At 47.5% G+C, this 24,527-nt stretch overlaps 1 protein-coding gene across 6 annotated transcripts in view; it reads right to left on the bottom strand.

The window, feature by feature from the left end:
* Positions 1-24,527, bottom strand: part of ATF6 (activating transcription factor 6) — a 408,864-nt gene that overhangs the window by 79,107 nt on the left and 305,230 nt on the right. For 3 of the 6 annotated variants that reach the window (XM_073356211.2, XM_073356212.2, XM_073356215.2), the window contains 2 exons: positions 17,364-17,480; positions 5,246-10,544 (listed from right to left, as the gene is read on the bottom strand). The exons of 1 other annotated variant lie outside the window; for it this stretch is intronic. In XM_073356211.2, coding sequence (XP_073212312.1) covers positions 10,336-10,544; positions 17,364-17,480 — 326 coding nt within the window. In that variant the 3' untranslated portion in view covers positions 5,246-10,335. Of the gene's footprint in view, positions 1-5,245; positions 10,545-17,363; positions 17,481-24,527 lie in introns of those variants that run through there. 2 more of the 6 variants (XM_073356213.2, XM_073356214.2) reach the window with 1 other exon arrangement.

Here is a 24,527-nt window from a genome sequence, read left to right as displayed (position 1 = left end):
CTGACACGCTTCCCCGCCCAGCTCATGGGCTCCCTGAGCCCCTCCCCCTCCTGCTATGGGAGCTGAGGGAGGAGCCAAGAGTCAGGCCTGGGTGAGGGAGACAGCTGCTGTTGTGGCCAGGGGGAAGCACTCGAGGGGGACTAGGAATGTCATAAATATAAAGGGAAGGGTAACCACCTTTCTGTGTACAGTGCTATAAAATCCCTCCTGGCCAGAGTAAAAGCCCTTTCACCTGTAAAGGGTTAAGAAGCTAAGATAACCTCGCTGGCACCTGACCAAAATGACCAATGAGGAGACAAGATACTTTCAAAGCTGGAAGGGCAGGGGACAAAGGGTCGATCTGTGTGATGCTTTTGCCGGGAACAGATCAGGAATGCTCTTCGTAACTCCTTAAGTTAGTAAGTAATCTAGCTAGAAATGTGTTAGATTTCCTTTTGTTTAATGGCTGGTAAAATAGCTGTGCTGAATGGAATGGATATTCCTGTTTTTCTGTTTTTTTGTAACTTAAGGTTTTGCCTAGAGGGATTCTCTATGTTTTGTTTACCCTGATTACCCTGTAAGGTGTTTACCATCCTGATTTTACAGAGGTGATTCTTTTACTTTTTCTTTAATTAAAATTCTTCTTTTAAGAACCTGATTGCTTTTTCATTGTTCGTAAGATCCAAGGGTTTGGGTCTGTGTTCACCTATGCAAATTGGTGAGGATTTTTATCAAGCCTTCCCCAGGAAAAGGGGTGTAGGGCTTGGGGGGATATTTTGGGGAAAGACGTCTCCAAGTGGGCTCTTTCACTGTTCTTTGTTGAAACGCTTGGAGGTGGTAGCATAGGGTTCAAGGACAAGGCAAAGTTTGTACCTTGGGAAAGTTTTTAACCTAAGCTGGTAAGAATAAGTTTAGGGGGTCTTTCATGCAGGTCCCCACATCTTTACCCTAGAGTTCAGAGTGGGGAAGGAACCTTGACAAGGAATTACAAAGGTTCTCAAAGCAGCCTGTCCCAGCTGAGCACACGACTCTCCACCCGCAGGAGCTGCCTGTTCCCTCAGCCTGGCCAGGTCACAGGCAGGAGCAGCTACTGAGTCCCACGCCACATCCTGCCCCAGCTGCCATTCCCCCTTGAGTGCTCAGGAAGCAGGGCGGACTGGGGAACAGCAGATTTCCCTTTTGGGCCTCCTCCTCACCCAGAACATGTTGGGCTCAGCTGAGAATCTGGCCCCACCCAGGCCACTTAAAAAGGGAGGGACTCCTGGCAATGTGGCTTGGCAGTTCTTTGTGTTGCCCTTACACACAGCTCTGAGAGCAAGCTCCCCGCACCTGGGTTTTGCTCTAACACAACTGTAAAAGGGGGAGCCACGGGCTTCTGGCAGCTTGTGCCTATCACACTATCCATGTTGATGCAAATATGCAGTGTCCTGCTCTGTGGTAAAGGAAGCTGGCAGGGTTGGTCAGTAAGTTTGTACTGAGCCAGTGCCTGACCATGGGAGGCTGGTGCTCCTGGAGGTGCCATGTCCTGAATGAAGTGTAAGCCATGACCTTTCGTGGCCATCTGATGATCCCAAGACATTTTTTTTGTAACAGCTAAAGTCCTGGTGCCTGACCCAATTCCAGCTTGTCTCTCTAAATTCTCTATGGCACTTGTTCACCTGTCCTAAATTCTTACGTTGCATTGCTGTTAATGTTGCTGTCCTCCAAACCGGAGGTGGCTTCAGCTCAGCAGCAGGTCAAGTGATCCTTGTTTGTAGCTGAGCTTGAAAAGTACATTGGGATCCTTTGGGCTGAGAGACGCTCATTCTTATTCCTGGACTTGACCTGAATGCTCATACCTTTCAGACAGCCACCTTGGTCCTTATCTTCTCAGAGCACCAGTAGGGTCAGGAAGCACACATATGACACTTGTTGATGGGCACTTGAGCACTGCTCTGAGAATTGTCACAGGAGTGATGAAGTCAGCACCTACAGTCTGGCTCCCCACCTTGTGCATACTTTCATAGAATCATAGAATATCAGGGTTGGAAGGGACCTCAGGAAGCCATCTAGTCCAAACCCCTGCTCAAAGCAGGACCAATCCCCGACTAAATCATCCCAGCCAGGGCTTTGTCAAGCCTGACCTTAAAAACCTCTAAGGAAGGAGATTCCACCACCTCCCTAGATAACTCATTCCTGTGCTTCACCACCCTCCTACTGAAAAAGTTTTTCCTAATATCCAACCTAAATCTCTCCCACTGCAACTTGAGACTATTACTCCTTGTTCTGTCATCTGCTACTACTGAGAACAGCCTAGATCCATCCTCTTTGGAACTCCCTTTCAGGTAGTTGAAAGCAGCTATCAAATCCCCCCTCATTCTTCTCTTCTGCAGACTAAATACTTTACCACCATCCCTCCGAAGACAAGCAGCAATAATATGAGAATATGACCGTATGATGTCATAACCACACAGCTAAGGGTAGCCTAGAATTCCTCCTTACCTGTAAGGGGTTAAGAAGCTCAAATAACCTGGTTGGCACCTGACCAAAAGGACCAATGGGGAAAGAAGATAGTTTCAAATCTTGGGGGAGGGGTGGAGGGAAGGCTTTGTTTTTGTGTGTTCTCTTGGGAAGCAGAGAAGCATCAGGTCAGAAAACTCCTTCTTCTATAAACCATCCTAAAAGTCTCTCATATTACAAAAATTGTAAGTAAAAGCCAGGCAAGTCGTGTTAGATTATCTGTTGTTCTGCTTGTGAATTTTTCCTTTGCTGGAGGGAAGTTTATTCCTATTCTTTGTAACTTTGAAACCAAGCCTAGAGGAAGTTCTGCTGTGTTTTTGAATCTTTTGTTACCCTGTAAAGTTATTTTCCATCCTGATTTTACAGAGGTGATTTTTACCTTTTTTTTAAAATAAAATCCTTCTTTTAAGAACCCGACTGATTTCTCTATTGTCCTAAGACCCAGGGGTTTGGGTCTGTGATCACTTTGTAACCAATTGGTTAGGATATTATTCTTAAGCCTCTCAAGGAAAGGGGGTGTAAGGGATTGGGGGCGATATTTTAGGGGAATAGGAACTCCAACTGTTCCTTTCCCTGATCCTTTGTTAAATCAGTTGGTGGTGGTAGCATACCCTACAAGGACAAAAGGAATTTTTGCCTTGGGGAAGTTTTAACCTAAGCTGGTAGAAATAAGCTTAGGGGGTCTTTAAAGCGGGTCCCACATCTGTACTCTAGAGTTCAGAGTGGGGAGGGAACCCTGACATATGATAACCTGGACTTACCCATCTATGAAAATGCCACCTTAAGTACTTCTTAAGTACACCTTAAACCCCTTCTGATTAGCTCTTAAAACCTTGGGATTGTCACCAAAAGACAAGTGGCAGAGGCTGTGGGCAAATAGCAGGTTCAAGAATCAAGACCTGATCACGAATCCTACAGCCCAATCACCTGGGTTCACCGTGGCACATAAGACCCAGGACTTCCCACAGGCACTGCAAATACCTACTACACAAATGGAATATGGACCTGTGGAACATCTAGTGACTGCTGGGAATTGAAGCTGTGGTTGGGTGTTGGAAAAAGGATTGGGAGGGCCTCAGCTAGCTCGGGGTGACATACTGGTAATGCTGGACACTTGCACTAAGTGTGCACGCTTCCCCAGTTGAGTCCCATGTGAGACAGGAGGTGCACTGCCCATTCACACAGGCAGTTTTTTGGCAGAGGGTCAAACCAGCAGAAAGGAGTTGGGCTGTGCATTCAGGTGCCACAAGGAACCTAAAGAAAACTGACAATAGCCATTTCTGAGCTAGCCCAGAACCTGCCGAGCCTCTCCCACATGTGTAGTCACATTTCTCAGAGGCCCCTAGACTGTTCCAGGGTGATACCGCTGGGGCCAGAATAACGGGAGCTCTCTCCCTCTGGAAGGGCAGATCTCACTTACAATAGGGGGTGAAGTATCATGTCTTCCCGAGGCCCATGAGAAAGAACCATGGAGCTTTGGAAAAGGGCAAAGTTCAGATCCTTGCAGCAAGAGAACTGGCTGGTACATCTGGAGTCAGACAGAGGGGGGCTGAGTGCCTGTTTCACACCAAGGAGGATGCAAAATGCTCATGGATTTAAGAGCACAACTGTAAGCGTGCACAGCAGAATCTGTATAGACAGCCCTGACACAACAGGAGGATCACGCTAGCTGAGGAGAGACCTTGCCAAAGGGAAGGCCTGCATGAGGAATTTGCATCCTGTCCTGAAAAGGACTCCATGCTCTAGGGTCAGGGTTTCTCAAACTTCATTGCACTGCGACCCCCTTCTGACAATAAAAATTACTACATGACTCTGGGAAGGGGAACCAAAGCCTGAGCAGCACTGCCCCAGGCGGGGGACAGGGGGAGAGAGCCAAAGCCCTGCCACCCCGAGAGGGGGTGGGGGTGGGGGTGGGTGGTAGGGGGACAAAGCTGAAGCTTGAGGGCTTCGGGGGACTGTAACCTGAGCCCAACTGCCTAGGGCTGAAGCCAAAGCCTGAGCCCCGCCACCCAGGGCTGAAGCAAGTCTTTGGCTCCCAGACTTTGGCTTCAGGCCCAGGCCCCAGCAAGTCTAACACTAGCCCTGGAGACCCCATTAAAACAGGGTTGTGACCCAGTTTGAGAACTGCTGCTCTACGTACTATAACCCAACAGGATGTGCTGCTGCAGGAGGCTGACAATCAAATATAGCAGCAATAGTGGGTAAAAAAAAAGCTCAACAGAGTTTCTTGTGTTGTTTTACTGGCAAGTAAGGCTGGTTCCCGGTTCCAACTGTGTGGACATTACAATGTAGGGAATTTGTAGTCCCTATCTACTGAAAAAAGGTGACCCCCTCCCCCAACCCTCTAACCACAGCCATTGAAACTAGTGGTAGATTACTTACAGACACATTAGTAGCAATCAAACCTTCAGGGCATAACCCTAGCTACTCTCCCTTCCTTCCCCCAGCTAGTATTACACAGAGTTACAAAACTTGGGTTTTCCCCCTTCTTCTGCAGCATCAAGTCCTGGGTTTTCAAACTGTAAGAACTAGACATGCCAGTTGGTCTCCTCTGCTGTGGCCATTCGGATACTCTCCAGTCCTGTCTCAGAGGAGAGAATTCCATTGGAAAGATTTGGCCTATTCAGAGTAGAGAGTAGAACCTAAGTGCTAAAGCTTCATTCAAGTCCTGGAGGAGACCAGAATTCAACTGCTTTCCTTGCTCCATCAGTGGAGAATTTCTCTGCTTTTCATTCTCTCATTTCAGAAATGGAAATAGATATAAAAACAAAGTTAAAAATGATTTTATTTCCTCTTGTTACAAACACAGATGGACTCATTTATGAGCCTGAAATAAAGTTTTTTTGTTTTGCATATGGTGATCCCACATATCATTTAAAGGCGAAATCAGAGCAGCCTCATTCCCTATCCCCCAAACAGGATTTTATTCTGAGGGTCCAAAAATAATCTGGTAAGAATAACCCTGCTGCATCCATTTTACAAACTTTCCAGGATGTGCTTCACAGTCCGTGACCTGCTGGGCCGCCTTTGCTGGCTTCAGTCAGGCCCCCTGAGTGCTGAGGTCTTTCTGGGGAGTCAATTGCAGGACTGGGTCTATGAATCTAGGGCTGGATTTGAAGCTTTAGGAAGTGCATGGGAGCTCAGCGTGTGAAGAGCCTGCTGTATCACGCTCATGTCTTAATTACTGCCTTTCCAAGATAGAGAGTCCCAAATCTGGTCACTGTTGGGGATGGTGCTAGGGTGTCATGGGGTGAGTAGGCACAAAGCAGCTCTACCAGAGCTAGCAAGGGGGCAGCACTACTTTAGACAAGGCACACGCATTTTTACTATGGTGTGGCCTGCTCCCTGGTCAGCAAGGGATATACAAACGGAGTCCCTGATGCTCCCAGCTGGCTCTAGTCCATGGGGACTAGGACCTCTGCAGCTCTCATTCGAATACATGCTTCCCACAGTTGTTTAAAAGTGTTTTGCAAAATGTAATTGAAATTAAAACAACACATCAAGTAAAACAGTTCTTAGGGTGATTTAAATATTTCCCTGCTATGACAGAAATACAGACATCAGCACTGCGCTGGAAATGGGAGCCAGAAAGTGACACTGATATGAAAGTGAACAGCAGGATTCAAAACAGTGATGAGGGCTATATAAATAAGAACCTGAATAGATTTGCTTTCACCATCTAAAGTGAGTGAAGGGAAAATAGAAAAACAGAGCATCAGGATGAAAAGGATGATTAAAGGAAGTTCACTTCAATAATCCGAGGTATCAGTAACCCAGGGAAGGTGTATTCTTAAGCAAGATGATGCTATTTTTATCTTGGCTGTCCCTTCAAATAGAAACAAACTACTCAAGATTGAGGGGCCTAAATTAATGAGTTGACCTCTGCAATTTAACCTGTGCAATCAACCCTTAAGGACTCTAGATTGGCTTCCAGTGTTCTTGCTGTCCGCTTTAGCACCACTTATTTTCACAATGAGATTTGCAGTCCAAGTGTGGAAGCCATGCAGATGAGCTTAACAGAAAATTTAATGGTTAAAATACTTAAATATCACCAGAGTCTAGTACAATCCTTCGAAACTCACACATCTTTAATCACAGGTTTCATCACACTTGCCAAGGGCCGGATCCCTTCAACGATCTGCGGTGTAAGAATGCTGGTAAAGGAAGGTTAATATAACTGCAAAGTAAATGCTTTTAACCAGATGTTCCTCATGGATTGTTACAGCATCCACCCTCAGCTGGTACGTCTGCAGACACCATTGTAAGCACTGGTGCAAAATACATGAGTACAAGGACTGGAACGAGGTGTCTGTGCCCCTTCCCCCCATAGAAGGTAAACACTGGCAGCCACTGTCCTTGAAGGGGATGTCACTGAGTGGTTTTACTGAGCAGTTACAGGAATCTTGTGGCTAAATCCCCTTCAACCTGTGCAGAAAACGTATCCCTGAAAGTCAGCACCATTAGTCCTAAAATGTACAGTGCCATCAGCTGGGAAGTTTGAATGTGCTCTCTCAAGCACTCACAGAAAGCCACAGCAAACTTGCAAAATCCTACTTTGTAAAAGTAACCCCTGCCCCACCCCACTGCCCTGTCTCCTGTCATATCCCATTAGTTAGTGTGCCTGGAGGCTACCACCTTGGCTCTCCTGCCAGAGCTCAAACAGCCAGCGGGTACAAGGTCTAACGGCTAGTGTAAGCTACATCTTACAGTCACTAACATTCCAGGTACTCTTATTTGTAAATCAATGAACTAGGGTGATCAGATGAAATGGACAAAATATTGGGACACATGGGGGAAGCAAAAAAAAAAAAAAAAAAAAAAAAAGGCGTCCAGAGTGAGTTACCGAAGCAAAAAACCAAAAAAACCAAACTGCCGGAGCAGCCAAAGCCTCAATATCGGGACAAATGGGCTTTGGTCGGGACGCGGGACAAAGAACTAAAAATCAGGATGTCTGGTCACCCTACAATGGACTCCCACTGCCTGCAGGAATTACTCTGGAGCACTGGGAAAATGGCCACTGTGTAGCCAAAGAGAGTGGTTCCCTGCTGTGGAGGTATTCACCTCTGCTGGTAGCTCTGTTTTTTGTAGCTGGTCTCATTCAGCTGTCTGGCCTGTAACTTAGAATCACAGAATATCAGGGTTGGAAGGGACCTCAGGAGGTCATCTAGTCCAACCCCCTGCTCAAAGCAGGACTAATCCTCAATTTTTTTTTTTTTGCCCCAAATGGCCCCCTCAAGGATTGAACTCACAACTCTGGGTTTAGCAGGCCAATGCTCAAACCACTGAGCTATCCTTCCCCCCCAAATGCAGCAATGCAGCTTGGGCTACTCAAAGGCATTGGTCCCATGCTCCATCACAAACTAGGGGACAGACAAGTGAAAGGGACCCCATGAGATTGGAGAACCACTAGCACAAAATGAACATTCCATAACAGAAAGTACAAGAAATAGCTCAGCTGATTTCTTCTTGCTAGATTTGCCTAACTTGGATCAGAGCCAAGCTGCTCAGACATGGCATTTAAAAAATAAAAATCTCGTATTGCCTAAAATACATTGTAGTGACTCTAAACACACACAGGAGCTGGCAGGGATACTGTCTCCATAGTACAGTTGCCAACTTTCACGTGGTAAATAAGCACCCCGACTTTCACAATAAGACAAAAATCAAGCTAATCCCATTTCAAAACCAGGTCAAAACAAGCCAATCCCTAAGAACCCCAACACTCTATGTGACTAGATCCCCCGGCATGCAGTCTGGGACTGTGGTGAGCCCGCTGTGCACCCCTGACTCTCTCCCCCCCTTGCCCCTGCTTGCTGGGAGCTGATCAAAAAAAAAGAAGCAACAAGCTATAACAAGCAGCAAGTTACAAGCCCAACAAGCTACTAGCCAAAAACTAGTGAACAAGCAACTCACAAGCCAATTAAGTCAAAAACAAGCCCAATTTCTGTGGTTTTTTTTTCACGGGTCTGGCATGTCTGCTCCATGGGAGCCCCATCCAGTTCTGTTCTAGACAAGCCCCATGTTGTAGCAGCAGCTAGGTGACAGACAGGACCTTTCCATGGGGAGCTAGGGCCATTCATGTCTGATCTCATGATTCATACCATGACAGATGATGCAGCAGGTCTGGCAAGTCAAAGGTGCACCACAAGGTGCAGGTGAGGAAGTGCGCTGGCTCTTTAAAAAGCCACTGTGAACCAACACGCTCTGCTCACACAGGGCACAAAGGAAGGTTTGTTGTTAAAACATTTTGTGTATTTTTCCCCAAATCTCCCTTTTAAGGAAGCGTCTGGTGTTTTTTTCCACAGATATTAAATTGCACATAGCTTGGCTTTCTCCAGGGACCAAATGATCCAAGGATAATGCTGGCTGCTACGCTAGGAAGGGGACTTAGCATGCCAAGGGGATGAAGCTTTTCTCAATCATGAGAGTGTTTGAAAAATGGTATTTATTCACTTCCCACAAGGAGCTAGCACAAATTTCCCTAGCAAGGAATCAAATGGCAGGAATTCCCTTCTACTGGTGAGAAGAGTGCGTTCGCCTGGAGAGTGAGGAGCTGCTTAATGTGGTCAGAAACAGACAGTCATATGTGGCATGGGATTCCAGGGCAATACATTCAGACTGAGCAGCCAGAGAGAGTTTGTAGTGGTGACAACTATTAGATTGGAATAATCCCCACCACGTCCTGTGCGCTGCAGGAAGTTAGACTGGGGGAATCCCAACGGTCACTTTAGTCTTAAAATCTAGCCCAAATCCAGTTCCTATTCTTTCTCCATGAGGGCAGCGGCTCTGCAAGCAGCAAAGCTGGTTTGGCTCTGCGGGGGAGGATTCCAGGGGGCCGTGCAGCGTGTGCCTGCTCTGGACAGTGCAGAACTCAGCTTTGCAGCGGTTCCTGCATGGAGTCACCCTTCTTCTTGCCTGTAGGGGGAACCACAGAGGCCAGGCCAGCTGTTCCTTTCTCCCATCCTGGCACAAAGTACAGAGCAGACTGTGAGCAGAATGGTTCACTGTGCACAGTTCCAGACAAAAGCTGCAGCCCTACCTCTGCACAGATACAGGACGTGTCGGTTCTAGGGCACCCCATGTCTCGCTGCCCCCTCCACAGTTAAACTTCCCCTTTCTTCTCCTGCCCTGTTTGCTAACATGCTTGAGTGTAAATAAATAAATACTGCGACTCTGGACTTCTAGCAGAAGTCCTCTAGCAGAAGTCTAGCAGAGCCTCCTTCCACAGAATCCCCAGGTCTCCATAAACAGCAGCTAATCAAACCTCGGCACCCCCTCCTCTGTGAGGTAGGGCAGGGGTTAGCCCCAATTTGCAAATGGGGAAACTGAAATACAGAGGTCAAGGAAGTTATTCCAGATCATACAGCAGGTAAGGCCCTGTCCTCCTGGCCCCAGCCCTGCTTGCTGGCCACCAGGCCATACTGCCACTCCCAGACATCACCACCCTTCTGCCCAGCTTCCTTCACCTGCCTGCCCTGTCCCTGCAGGATGGCTGTCACTCGCCGTCATTCCCAGGCTGTCGTCAAACACTGCCCTGGGCCATCATGGGATGTATCAGACAGGGGAAGAGGCTGGGCAGGGTGCACCAGGAAGGCTGGGAAGGCAATGAGCAGGGCAATATCACAGAGTTCTGATAAAGCGTTCCATTTGAGGAGGCGTATCAATGCTGAGCCCTCTGCCGTTCTAGGAGTTCTGGAAAGGCCAGGTTAACTGCAAGTGGTAGGGCCTAGTGCTGGAGCTGGGATCCCCAGCTGTTTAGCTAGTAATAGTGATAGTGGTGAAGGCTGCATTTCTATCACCAAACATTTCTGCCTCCTTGCTGGGGCTCAGGGACTGCAGCTGTGAGGCTTCTGGGAGCTACTGCAGTGATTCCATGGGTGCTCTCATAGGGTGGGCTGTCTCAGGGACGGTGCGAGCAGCACTATAGAAGGGGTTGGTCTGATTCCATTGCTGTTCTCGAAGGTACCGGGGTATGGAGGAGCTTTTAATATGCAGAATCCTGGTGTCCATCACTTCACAGTCTATCTGCATCATCACCTCGTAGTCCTGCCCATTTATGACATTCTCTGCAAAAGGAAAGGGCAGCGTTAGCACCTCAGCAGCATCTCCTTTCTGTTATGTTGGCCTGAAGTTTGGGAAAACCCTTTGAAACCAGGATATAAAGATACTTTCTAAGGCCTTTGGACCCAAAGAGTTTTCATAAACCATGTGCATGCAGCCAGCTCTGGGGTGTGTAAGGCCCGGGGAGTCTTGAATCTGGGCCTGCAGAGCTGTCAGGCAACAGACACCTCCATGCTACCCTCCAGCAGCAGCTATAACCCGCTCATGCTCCACTACCTACAACCTGCTGTGGACACAGACCAGGAAGTCCTGCTTCAAGGGGTCCAACAGACCACAGCTCTGTGGCTCTTGATTGGCTCCCTGCCGTTCACAAGCCCAAGGGGATTCCAGGACGTGTCCCGGCAACAGTGGGGATCTCTTGTAGCTCCCATGACCTTCTGGCTTTGATCTTGGCTTGATTTGGACTTTGCCTCCTGATCCCTGACTCAGACTCTGATCCTTGGTATCGAGCCCAGCCTGGAACCTGACTAAGAACTCCTCTGCTAGTCTCAGCCTCCAGTCTGATCCTGCTCTGACTGCCCTTGTCAGGATCCTGACAGGGTTGGGGCATCAGTCACTCAGCACACTGCATGTCGGTGACATGGTAACGAGGGGAAATTTTGGCCAGTGACATTAGGGCATAACCACTCTTCTTACAAAAATGCCATAGAAAGTTGGTCCAATCAAAGATATTCCCTCCCCCACCTTGTCTCACCAATATCCTGAGACCGACATGGCTACAACAGCACTGCAAACAAAACATGTCATGGGCATTTCCATGACCAAGCAGAATAGAAAGGAGCTCAGATAATTAGGGATCATAATTATCTGAATGGTCACAGGACCTAGGGATCCTCATGGCTGAGAAACCCCCAGCTCTGCAGCCAGCCAATCCTATATCGCAACACTGTTCACTCATGGTCTTTAACAGAGATGGAAAGTTTGGGCATTCCTGTCTGGCCTTTTGGGTTGGCCCATTATAGAGAGAGGGACCAGACCCAAAGCCCGGGCCTTGTGGGGCCTGCGCCCAGGGTCCATCTCTAAGGTTTGGGCAGGGCTACAGCTGGATATCTGCTACACATGCTCATTTGCCTTTGGAGACAATAGCATTACTTGAAAAATGTTTTAGCATAAAACTCAGGGACAGGAGGAGAGAACAAGTCACCATTTCAGATGGGATTACAATCCTCTGCCCTGCATCAAACTTGTAGTCAATCACCCTGCCAGGCTCTGGACCCATGGCACTTCCACTGTCTAGAGAGCCTGTCTGTTTGCAGAGAGGGGCTAGGCTCTGAGCTGGCTGGGGAATAAAATCCGTGGGGTGTTTACTGTCCAGAGTTTAAAGATGGAGGTGGGAGGGGGGGAAAGCACATCTGAGTCATTGAAAACAAAGCCAGTGTCTCTGGGGATCTCTTAGGTTTTTGACTTTGGAGCTAGGTGCTCTAAAGTAGTCAGCTGAGTTTGCTTTCTGTGGCTCAAGATGGAAGATTGTGCAATGGAAAATGTTCGGATCAGAGGCATGAAATACACATTATCAATTTTACTGCTTTCCTGAATTAACTTTGATTCTGGCTGATGGCTCACAATCAGGGCTGCACCATGCCTCATGCCACCTGCAGCAGTCATTACATCAAATATGTCTGGTGCAGTAATGAAAAACAGGAGGCTAAGTCTAAGGGGCTGACGGCCAGTGAGGGAAATGGAAATGCTTGATTTCCCTTGCATTCTGGGTGTGCCGCCCTGTGAGCAGAGCCAGAGCTATCTGTGACTGCCAGGCTGCTGGGAGCTCAGGCTGCTGCTTCAAACACTGGACATAAGAACATAAGAACACAAGAATGGCCATACTGGGTCAGATCAAAGGTCCATCCAGCCCAGTATCCTGTCTACCGACAGTGGCCAATGCCAGGTGCCCTAGAGTGAGTGAACCTAACAGGTTGTCATAAATATAAAGGGAAGGGTAACCACCTTTCTGTATACAGTGCTATAAAATCCCTTCTGGCCAGAGGCAAAATCCTTTCACTGTAAAGGGTTAAGAAGCTAAGGTAACCTCACTGGCACCTGACCCAAAATGACCAATGAGGGGACAAGATACTTTCAAATTGGCGGGGGGGAGGAGCGGAGTTTTTTGTGTGTCTGTCTGTGTGATACCTTTGCCAAGAACAGATCAAGGATGCAAGCTCTCCAACTCCTGTAAAGTTAGTAAGTAATCTAGCTAGAAAATGCGTTAGATTTTCTTTGTTTTTTGGCTTGTAAATTCGCTGTGCTGGAGGAAATGTGTATTCCTGTTTTTGTGTCTTTTTGTAACAAGGTTTTGCCTAGAGGGATTCTTTATGTTTTGAAGCTGACTGCCTGTAAGATAATCTTCCATTCTGATCTTACAGAGTTGTTCTCTTATCTTCTAATAAAGTTCTGATTTTTAAGAATCTGATTGGGTTTTTTGGGTCTCAAAAATCCAAGGGGTTTGTGCTAATCTTGTTTATTCTCAAGCCTCCCCAGGAAAGGGGGTGTAAGGGTTTGGCCAATATTTTGGGGAAATAGGAACTCCAAGTGGTCCTTTCCCTGTTCTTTGTCTAAAACACTTGGTGGTGGCAGCACTTTACCTAATCCAAGGGCAAAGACTTTGTGCCTTGGGGAAGTTTTAATCTAAGCTGGTAGAAATAAGCTTAGGGGGTCTTTCATGCAGGTTCCCACATCCGTACCCTAGAGTTCAGCGTGGGGAGGGAACCTTGACACAGGTAATGATCAAGCGATCTCTCTCCTGCCATCCATCTCCACTCTCTGACAAACAGAGGGACACCATTCCTTGCCCATCCTGGCTAATAGCCATTAATAGACTTAACCTCCATGAATTTATCCAGTTCTCTTTTAAACCGTGTTATAGTCCTAGCCTTCACAACCTCCTCAGCCAAGGAGTTCCACATGTTGACTGTGTGCTGAGTGAAGAACTTCCTTTTATTTGTTTTAAACCTGCTACCCATTAATTTCATTTGGTGGTCCCTAGTTCTTATATTATGGGAACAAGTAAATAACTTTTCCTTATTCACTTTCTCCACACCACTCATGATTTTATATACCTCTATCATATCCCCCCTTAGTCTCCTCTTTACCAAGTTGAAAACTCGTAGCCTCTTTAATCTCTCCTAGAATCACAGAATCATAGAATATCAGGGTTGGAAGGGACCTCAGGAGGTCATCTAGTCCAACCCCCTGCTCAAAGTAGGACCAATCCCCAACTAAATCATCCCAGACAGGGCTTTGTCAAGCCTGGCCTTAAAAATATCTAAGGAAGGAGATTCCACCACCTCCCTAGGTAACGCATTCGAGTGTTTCACCACCCTCCTAATGAAAAAGTTTTTCCTAATATCCAATTTAAACCTCCCCCACTGCAACTTGAGACCATTACTCCTTGTTCTGTCATCTGCTACCACTGAGAACAGTCTAGTGCCATCCTCTTTGGAATCCCCTTTCAGGTAGTTGAAAGCAGCTATCAAATCCCCCCTCATTCTTCTCTTCCGTAGACTAAATATCCCCAGTTCCCTCAGCCTCTTCTCATAACTCATGTGTTCCAGCCCCCTAATCATTTTTGTTGCCCTCCGCTGGACTCTTTCCAATTTTTCCACATCCTTCTTGTAGTGTGGGGCCCAAAACTGGACACAATACTCCAGATGAGGCCTCACCAATGTCGAATAGAGAGGAACGATCACGTCCCTCGATCTGCTGGCAATGCCCCTATATATACATCCCAAAATGCCATTGGCCTTCTTGGCAACAAGGGCACACTGTTGACTCATATCCAGCTTCTCGTCCACTGTAACCCCTAGGTCCTTTTCTGCAGAACTGCTGCCGAGCCATTCGGTCCCTACTCTGTAGCGGTGCATGGGATTCTTCCGTCCTAAGTGCAGGACTCTGCACTTGTCCTTGTTGAACCTCATCAGATTTCTTTTGGCCCAATCCTCTAATTTGTCTAGGGCCCTCTGTATCCTATGCCTACCCTCCAGCATATCTACCTCTTCTCCCAGTTTACTGTCATGTGCAAACTTGCTGAGGGTGCAATCCACACCATCCTCCAGATCATTTATGAAGATATTGAATAAAACTGGCCCCAGGACCGACCCTTGGGGCACTCCACTTGATACCAGCTGCCAACTAGACATGGAGCCATTGATCACTACCCGTTGATTCCGACAACCTAGCCAACTTTCTATCCACCGTATAGTCCACTCATCCAGCCCATACTTCTTTAACTTGCTGGCAAGAATACTGTGGGAGTAAAAGCTTTGCTAAAGTCAAGGAACAACACGTCCACCGCTTTCCCCTCATCCACAGAGCCAGTTAATCTCGTCATAGAAGGCAATTAGATTAGTCAGGCATGACTTGCCCTTGGTGAATCCATGCTGACTGTTCCTGATCACTTTCCTCTCCTCTAAGTGCTTCAGAATTGATTCCTTGAGGACCTGCTCCATGATTTTTCCAGGGACTGAGCTGTCTTTGAAAAGCGTCCATGCAGTTTGCAGGGATTTCACTCTAGTCACTGTACCTTTTAATTTCTGTTTAACTTACCTCCTCATTTTTGCACAGTTCCCCTTTCTGATATTAAATGCCACAGTGTTGGGCTGTAGAGCTGTTCTTCCCACCACAGGAATGTTAAATGTTATTATATTATGGTCACTATTTCCAAGTGGTCCTGTTATGGTTACCTCTTGGACCAGATCCTGCGCTCCACTCAGGACTAGATTGAGAGGAGCCTCTCCCCTTGTGGGTTCCTGTACCAGCTGCTCCAAGAAGCAGTCATTTAAAGTATCAAGAAATGATGTCTCTGCATTTCGTCCTGAGGTGACAAGTACCCAGTCAATATGGGGATAATTGAAATCCTGCACTATTACTGAGTTCTTTATTTTGATAGCCTCTCTAATCTCCCTTAGCATTTCATCGTCACTTTACTGTCCTGGTCAGGTGGTCGATAGTAGATCCCTACTGTTATATTCTTATTAGATCATGGAATTACTATTCATAGAGATTCTATGGAGCATGTGGATTCATTTAAGATTTTTATTTCATTTGATTCTACATTTTCTTTCATATATAGAGCCACTCCCCCCCCCGCCCCCCTCCACACGACCTGTTCTGTCCTTCCTATATATTTTGTACCCTGGAATGATTGTGTCCCATTGATTGTCCTCACTCCACCAGGTTTCTGTGATGCCTATTATATCAATATCCTCCTTTAACACAAGGGACTCTAGTTCATCCATCTTATTATTTAGACTACTAGCGTTTGTGTACAAGCACTTTAAAAACTTGTCACTGTTTATTTGTCTGCCCTTTTCTGATGTCAGATTCTTTATGTGAATGTTTCTCGTCTGATCTGGCCCATACTTTATCCTCTTCCATCCTCTCCTCCTGACTAAAACCTAAAGAATCTCTATCAATAGACTCTCCTCTAAGAGAAGTCTCTGTCCGATCCACATGCACCTCTGCAGCAGTCAGCTTTCCCCCATCTCTTAGTTTAAAAACTGCTCTGCAACCTTTTAAATGTTAAGTGCCAGCTGTCTGGATCCACTTTGGTTTAGGTGGAACCCATCCTTCCTGTATAGGCTTCCCCATCCCAAAAGTTTCCCCAGTTCCTAATAAATCTAAACCCCTCCTCTCTACACCATCGTCTCATCCATGCATTGAGACTTTGAAGCTCTGCCTGCCTACCTGGCCCTGCAAGGGGAACTGGAAGTATATCTGAGAATGCCACCATAGAGGTCCTGGATTTCAGTCTCTTTCCTAGCAGCCTAAATTTGGCCTCCAGGACGTCTCTCCTACCCTTCCCTATGTCATTGGTACCTACATGTACCATGACCACCGGCTCCTCCCCAGCACTACACAGAAGTCTATCTAGATGCCTCGAGAGATCCACAACCTTCGACCAGGCAGGCAAGTCACGATATGGTTCTTCCGGTCATCACAAACCCAGCTATCTATGTTTCTAATGATCGAATCTCCCATTACTAACACCTGCCTTTTCCTAATGACTGGAGTTCCCTCCCCCGGAGAGGCAACCTCAGTTTGAGAGGATACCCCAACATCATCTGGAAGGAGGGTCTCAACTATGGGAAGGTTTCCCTCTGTTCCCGTTGACTGCTCTCCTTCTCTGGGCCTTTCATCCTCCTTAACAGTGCAGGGGCTGTCTGACCGGAGGTGGGACAAATCTACAGTGTCCTGGAAAGCCTCATCAACTTACCTCTCTGCCTCCCTTAGCTCCTCCAGTTCCACCACCCTGGCCTCCAAAGCCCGTACACAGACTCTGAGGGCCAGGAGCTCCTTGCACCAAATGCACACATACGCCACCTGCCCATCCAACCTTCCCTGCTCTTCCCACCCCATGTTACCTGTGGGACGGGGGAAAGAGGGGCTCAGTCCTTTTCCTGTGCATTTCCCCTGCTCGTTTGGCTACTCTCCCTGGCAGTTGGGCAGGGCTTGCTCCCTGCCTGGGCTTACTTGCTGAGGACAGGGGCCAAACATGCTGGGGGTGGAGGGGAGCCCTGGCTTGCTCTGCCCCTGTCCCCGGCAGCAGGGCCCAGGCTCCTTGATGCCCCACTCCTCACCCTCCCGCCCCGGAACTTCCCCTGCTCCCCGCCCCCTGACCATGACGCCCTGGAGCACCAGGTCTGGTGGTGCTTTAGCCATGCTGCCTGGCAGGAGCTGCAGCCACCCTGCCCAGGCGCTGGGGGAACTGTGACTGCGAGGCAGGCAGGGAGGGAGAAGAGGGGCCAGGGGCTAGCCTCTGCCCCACTCACCGTGCTGCTGGGGGAGTTGGGCTGGCTCCTCTGCAAGCCTGCTCCTGGCAGGAGCTTGGGGGCCAGAGGGAAGGGTGTGGTCTGCGGGCCGTAGTTTGTCCCCCTCTGCTTTAGAGTCTGAAAGGAAGGTTTAAAATTACACTCAAACAGGCTGGTACAAATGCTGGAAGGCATTGCTAATGCCAGTACAGCTGAACCAACAATGCTGTGGGTGGCAATTATTTGATGAAATGCTCTACTGCAGATTGTAGCCATGGTTGTGGCCTATACTTGCAGCTGAAAAAGTTAAAAGCTGGCTTAGCTCCCTCACTCCTGATGCTGTGTACGTTCACAGATTTTAAGGCCAGAAGGGACCATTATGATCTTCCAGTCTGAGCTCCTGCATAACACAGGCCCGAGAGCCTCACCCAGTGACTCCTGCATCCAGCTCTGGTTGAGTCAGAGCAGATCTTTCAGAAGGAGACTCCCCCAATCTTGATCTACAGATGCCAACTGATGGACAATTCACCACAGCCTTTTGTGGGTCTCCCTCATGGGTCTCTGCACTGTGCAATTCTAATCCTTGGTGCCATCCAGTCTCCCTTCTCTGTAGTAGCCTAACGTGCTTAACCCAATCCTTCCTCTCCAACTCCCAGTCAGCTCAGCCATGTACCCCTGAGGCCTGTGCCCAGAAACCCTCTATTGCCTCAACCAGCAAGGTGGAGAGCCTGGCAGGCTGGCCAAGAATCGGCGGGATTGAAAGCCCCAGGACCCAATATTGTTCCTATCCCTAGCCTCACAGTTAATTTGCTGGAATGTTTGCACTTTCCAGTCTGCACTAAACTTAGCTGCTTTTCACTTGCATAATGTTCAGAAACATAGAGGGGCCAAGTTGCTTCTAATGTTTACTGCCTTGAGTTACTTGTGACTGATAGTTTTGCAGGGTTATGTAAGTAAAACAGGTCAGTGTAAAGGAATTTGTATTTATAAATAGATTTACTGCTCCTTTTTACACTTCATAACATACAGCCCTGTGTGCTATGCCACCTCAGGACAAAACTCCAGAACATGTTGGGTGTGTTAAAAAAGCCGTACTTTGTTTTTATGCTGAACTGCCACTTTAGCTTAGAATCATACAATCATAGAATATCAGGGTTGGAAGGGACCTCAGGAGGTCATCGAGTCCAACCCCCTGCTCAAAGCAGGACCAATCCCCCAACTAAATCATCCCAGACAGGGCTTTGTCAAGCCTGACCTTAAAAACTTCTAAAGAAGGAAATTCCACCATCTCCCTAGGTAACGCATTCCAGTGTTTCACCACTCTCCTAGTGAAAAAGTTTTTCCTAATATCCAACCTAAATCTCCCCCACTGCAACTTGAGACCGTTACTCCTTGTTCTGTCATCTGCTACCACTGAGAACAGTCTAGTGCCATCCTCTTTGGAACCCCCTTTCAGGTAGTTGAAAGCAGCTATCAGATCCCCCCTCATTCTTCTCTTCCGTAGACTAAACATCCCCAGTTCCCTCAGCCTCTCCTCATAACTCATGTGTTCCAGCCCCCTAATCATTTTTGTTGCCCTTCGCTGGACTCTTTCCAATTTTTCCACATCCTTCTTGTAGTGTTGGTGCCCAAAACTGGACACAGTACTCCAGATGAGGCCTCACCAATGTCGAATAGAGGGGAACGATCACATCTCTCGATCTGCTGGCAATTCCCCTACTTATACATCCCAAAATGCCATTGGCCTTCTTGGCAACAAGGGCACACTGTTGACTCATATCCAGCTTCTCGTCCACTGTAACCCCTAGGTCCTTTTCTGCAGAACTGCTGCCTAGCCATTCGGTCCCTACTCTGTAGCGGTGCATGGGATTCTTCCATCCTAAGTGCAGGCTTCTGCACTTGTCCTTGTTGAACCTTATCAGATTTCTTTTGGCCCAATCCTCAATTTGTCTAGGGCCCTCTGTATCCTATGCCTACGCTCCAGCGTATCTACCTCTCCTCCCAGTTTAGTGTCATCTGCAAACTTGCTGAGGGTGCAATTCACACCATCCTCCAGATCATTAATGAAGATATTGAACAAAACTGGCTGCAGGACCCACCCTTGGGGCACTCCGCTTGATACTGGCTGCCAACTAGACATGGAGCCATTGATCACTACCCGTTGAGCCCGACAATCTAGCCAGCTTTCTATCCACCTTATCGTCCGTTCATCCAGCCCATACATCTTTAACTTACTGGCAAGAATGCTGAGGGAGACCGTGTCAAAAGCTTTGCTAAAGTCAAGGAACAACACGTCCACTGCTTTCCCCTCATCCACAGAGCCAGTTATCTCGTTATAGAAGGCAATTAGATTAGTCAGGCATGACTTGCCCTTGGTGAATCCATGCTGACTGTTCCTGATCACTTTCCTCTCCTCTAAGTGCTTCAGAATTGATTCCTTGAGGACCTGCTCCATGATTTTTCCAGGGACTGAGGTGAGGCTGACTGGCCTGTAGTTCCCAGGATCCTCCTTCTTCCCTTTTTTAAAGATGGGACTACATTAGCCTTTTTCCAGTCATCCGGGACCTCCCCCGATCACCATGAGTTTTCAAAAATAATGGCCAATGGCTCTGCAATCACATCCGCCAACTCCTTTAGCACTCTCGGATGCAGCGCATCCGGCCCAATGTACCTGTGCTCGTCCACTTCTTTCTTCACAGAGGAGTAATGACCACTTACTAAGACCAAAAACAGATCCCAGAAAAAGATGGCATTCACTGTAACTTCCTGAAAAAATGAGATCCCGGCTGCCTGGTATTAACTGCATCAAATGTCCCAATAACAACTATGTGGGTGAAACCATACAATCACTACGATCTCGAATGAACTCACACAGAATAGTGTAAAGACACTATATTACCCGTGGGCCAACGCCTTTCACAGAACGATCACTCCATATTTGACCTCAGTCCTTATCCTCAAATGAAAAAGACACTGGTTTTATGGCTCATTACAACAATTTGTAACCTATTAACCCTTCTTTGACTTATGACTGCAGTGAGGTTAATTGTCAACTTCACTCTAAGTGGGGTTCGGAAACATGGGTTCACCACTTACGCTTGACAAGCTGTCCCATATTGTGGTTAGCTGTGACACTCTGGTTACCTTTTCCAGACTGAAGAAAAGCTCTGTGTAGCTCGAAAGCTTGTCTCTTCCATCTACTGGTGGTCCAATAAAAGCTGGTCCAATAAAAGATATTACCTCGCCCACCTTGTCTCTCACATACTAATTTAGCAGAGAGAGGTCTAACACAATCCAGTGGCTGGAAGTAGAAGCTAGACAAATTCAGACTAGAAATAACAGTCAGGGGAATTAACCACTGGAACAATTTACCATGGGTCATGGTGGATTCTCCATCAAGGCACTTTTTAAATCAAGTTTGGATGTTTGTCTAAAAGAGCTTCTCTACTTCAAACAGGAATTAATTCAAGGAAATTAAGAGGCCAGCAAGTTAAAGCAGTATGGATTGGATGAATGAACTATAAGGTGGATAGAAAGCTGGCTAGATCGTCATGCTCAACGGGTAGTGATCAATAACTCGATGTCTAGTTGGCAGCCAGTATCAAGCAGAGTGCCCTAGGAGTCGGTCCTGGGGCCAGTTTTGTTCAACATCTTTATTAATAACTTGGACGATGGGATCGATTGCACCTCCAGCAAGTTTGCAGGTGACACTAAACTGGGAGGAGAGGTAGATGGACCCTATCGCTACCCACTAGCATAGAGTGACCTAGACAAATTGGAGGAATGGGGCAAAAGAAATCTGATGAGGTTCAACAAGGACAAGTGCAGAGTCCTGTACTTAGGACAGAAGAATCCCATGCACTGCTACAGGCTGGGGACAGACTGGCTAAGCAGCAGTTCTGCAGAAAAGGACCTGGGGTTTACAGTGGACGAGAAGCTGGATATGAGTTAACAGTGTGCCCTTGTTGCCAAGAAGGTTAATGGCATGTTGGGCTGCATTAGTAGGGGCATTGCCAGCAAATCGAGGGAAGTGATTATTCCCTTCTATTCAGCAATCTGGAGTACTGCGTCCAGTTTTGGGCCCCCCAGTACAGAAAGAATGTGGACAAATTGGAGAGAGTCCAGTGGAAGGCAACAAAAATGATTAGGGGGCTGGGGCACATGACTTATGAGAAAAGGCTGAGGGAACTGGGCTCATTTAGTCTGTAGAAGAGAAGAGTGATGGGGGATTTGATAGCAGCCTTCAACTACTTGAGTTCCAAAGAGGATGGAGCTAGGCTGTTCTCAGTGGTGGCAGATGACAGAACAAGAAGCAATGGTCTCAAGTTGCAGTGGGGGAGGTCTAGGTTGGATATTAATTAGGAAAAACTATTTCACTAGGAGGGTGGTGAAGCACTGAAATGGGTCGCCTATGGAAGTGGTGGAATCTCCTTCCTTAGAGGTTTTTAAGGCCCGGCTTGACAAAGCCCTGACTGGGATGATTTAGTTGGGGATTGGTCCTGCTTTGAGCAGGGGGTTGGACTAGATGACCTCCTTAGGTCTCTTCCAACCCTAATCTATGATTCTATGATTAAGTGCTATAGTCTGTGTTATACAGGCCACACTAGATGATCACATCACACAATACTCCTAACTTTACAATCTATAAAACCCACAATGGGATTTATATTCCCAGACTGGACTGGAGTTTGGAGCAATGCAAGCTCCACTGAAGGTGAGGGCTCTGGCTTCTCACAGCTTAGGTGTCTGTCTGTTGAACCAGTACAGTTCTCCCCAAATGTAGCTCACTTGCAGCCCATTTTCTGTTTAAATTTCTGCAAATATTCTCATTCATACTATGCTCAGTAGTCTAGACAATGTTTCCATCGGAAGAGTTGCTATGCACTACCAAATAAGTCTTAACTATAGCAGTGCTACTGTAAGAGCTATGGAGACTAAAAGTACACTCATCCCAAGAACATATCAGTGGTTCCAAAATGTTTACAAATGGGACAGATTTGTCTTCTATGCTGTATTGCTTGAGGCAATGGAGAAAGTATTATTTGCTTTTTGAGCCAAATCACCTTTCTTTTAAAAAGCAGGATGCTTTTGAGCCCATTTCCAGAAAAATTACTTTCAATGGCCTTACCTAAGTAGTAAAGCTTAACTATCCATCAGACACCAAGATGAGTTAAAATGGACCCTTGGAGTATTCAAGTAAAGGTAGTGTTCCTTCCCAGGTCTCCTTGTGTGTCTCCCACTGAACGCCATTGCTAAGAAAACAAACAATGGGCTAGATTGCTGGGTCTGATTAAGATGTGCTCAGCACAGGGCTTGAGGCTGCCACCTTTCCTCCCCCCAAACCCTGGCCCCCAGCACACTGGCTGCAAGGGTCTCCTAGGTACTGCATTGCTAGCTGGTGATCACGACCATAGCATTCATGAGCTGGCCACAGCCCCTTCCCACCCACCAGCACTGTGCCAGAGCCTCACGAACAGCTAGTGAACTGACTAAATGAGCGAGGATGAAGTTTAGATGCAAAACTACCCAGTTACATTTTTAATCAAACCCTTTATTCAGGCTAGATTTTTTGTTTGGTTTGAGGGTTTTTAAAAACTGTAGTTTTTGGCCTAGTCTAATAAACTGGTGTCGTAATCAAAATGGTGAGGCAGGGAAGGGTCAAAGGTTGGGAACTGCAGTCTCCCGTGACTGTAGCTGCCCTGGAAAAGTTGGGTAGAGTCCTAAGAGCACAATAACTCCTTTCGAGGTCCTCCAAGGGTGCAGAGACCCTCCTGTGTGTAGTGCATGTAGCTAGGCCATGGTTGCATTTCTGTGAACTCCTGCTGTGAACAGTTCAGCAGTGATGTTTTCAGAGCTGCAGCAGTTTGGGGGGAGACAGTGCATAGGGCTACAGGGGGCAATGAACAGTCATGTGAAGGGGGCTTTAGCAGGGATGGGGAGGGGTAGTAGGGTTGTTGCCGTAGGGGATGGGTTCTGTATTGCAGATGGGAAGAGGATTGTGTCTCTAGGCCAAGACATCAGTGCTAGAAGGGCACTCCTGGCACAGTTGTCTGCTTCCCAGTGCACAGAGGCAGCTGGGCCCTGGAGAGTCCTCCAACTCCAGAGTCCTGGTAGAGAGCACAGTCCTTCACCCCAGCTGCCCTGCCCCCAAATAAACATGTTTTTAACAGTTGTTCAGTGAGAAAAAAATCTGCTGGCTAAAGAATGCTGAACTTGAGCAAAGGCGGCACTCCCCTCTCCAGTACAGCTGCCCGGGAAATGCAAACAAAGACTAAGCCCGCAGGCTCAGATTCACCCCCACCCCTTCCAGGAATGAGATGTTACATGAGAACAACTGTGAAGCCAAATTCCCAGAGATTCCCTCTTGGGGTTATAGCACATGGACCATGAGAATAAGGGATTCTATCGCCCCCTGAACTTCAGCAAGCTTCTCATGCTCTTCCGAGATGCAGCCTGTCACAGGGGACATGGACGTGGGAGAGGGAACATTTCACAGGAGGTTCTGTTATTTAAGATGCCAGCATTGTGGTGGAAGGCAGAGATTACACTGTGGCATTCGTCACAATAATAATGGTCCTTTAAAGGATTCGTAGGGCCAGGCAATCCTGTTGTGGCATATCCTGCCAGATTTTGCAGCCTCAGGTGGGAGACCTGTGAGAAGCCCTGGGGAGCTGTGCGAGGAGTAAGTAAGTGCCCTTTCCCCCTGAGCTGGCACCTGTAACAGCACAGTGACTCCTAATGCCAGGTTGTGTTTCAGGTGAAAACTGACGACCTGCCACTAAGGGTGTTAGCCTTGGCACACTGACTGGATTTCTGAGGCTTATTACAGTCTGACAGTCAGATCCCAGCAGCCAGAGTGGGATGGAGGAGACCTGGGAATATTTCACACTGTAGTGAGGATGGTTGGTGGAATCTGGAAAGCTCTTCTTTAAATACGTGGGACATGGCATCTGACCATGGGGATATATGTTTAGTTCTAATTCCTTTCATACTGTGGCACTGACATGCAATCCTTGGATGTGCCTTGGAGTCTTTGGAGCCTCCTTGGATGTGCCTTGGAGTCTTCTGCAGGAGATCCTTTGGAGGTTCATAGCAGGAAGTGCTAGAATCCAAGTCATGGGCAGGGAGGACTTGGTCGAAGTAGTGGCAGAAATCTGCTTTAGAGAAAGACTAGAGCCAGGGTGT

Source organism: Lepidochelys kempii, chromosome 8 (assembly GCF_965140285.1).
Source record: "Lepidochelys kempii isolate rLepKem1 chromosome 8, rLepKem1.hap1, whole genome shotgun sequence".
Classification (NCBI taxonomy): Eukaryota; Metazoa; Chordata; order Testudines; family Cheloniidae; genus Lepidochelys; species Lepidochelys kempii.
This window is presented reverse-complemented; position numbering and strand designations above follow the sequence as displayed.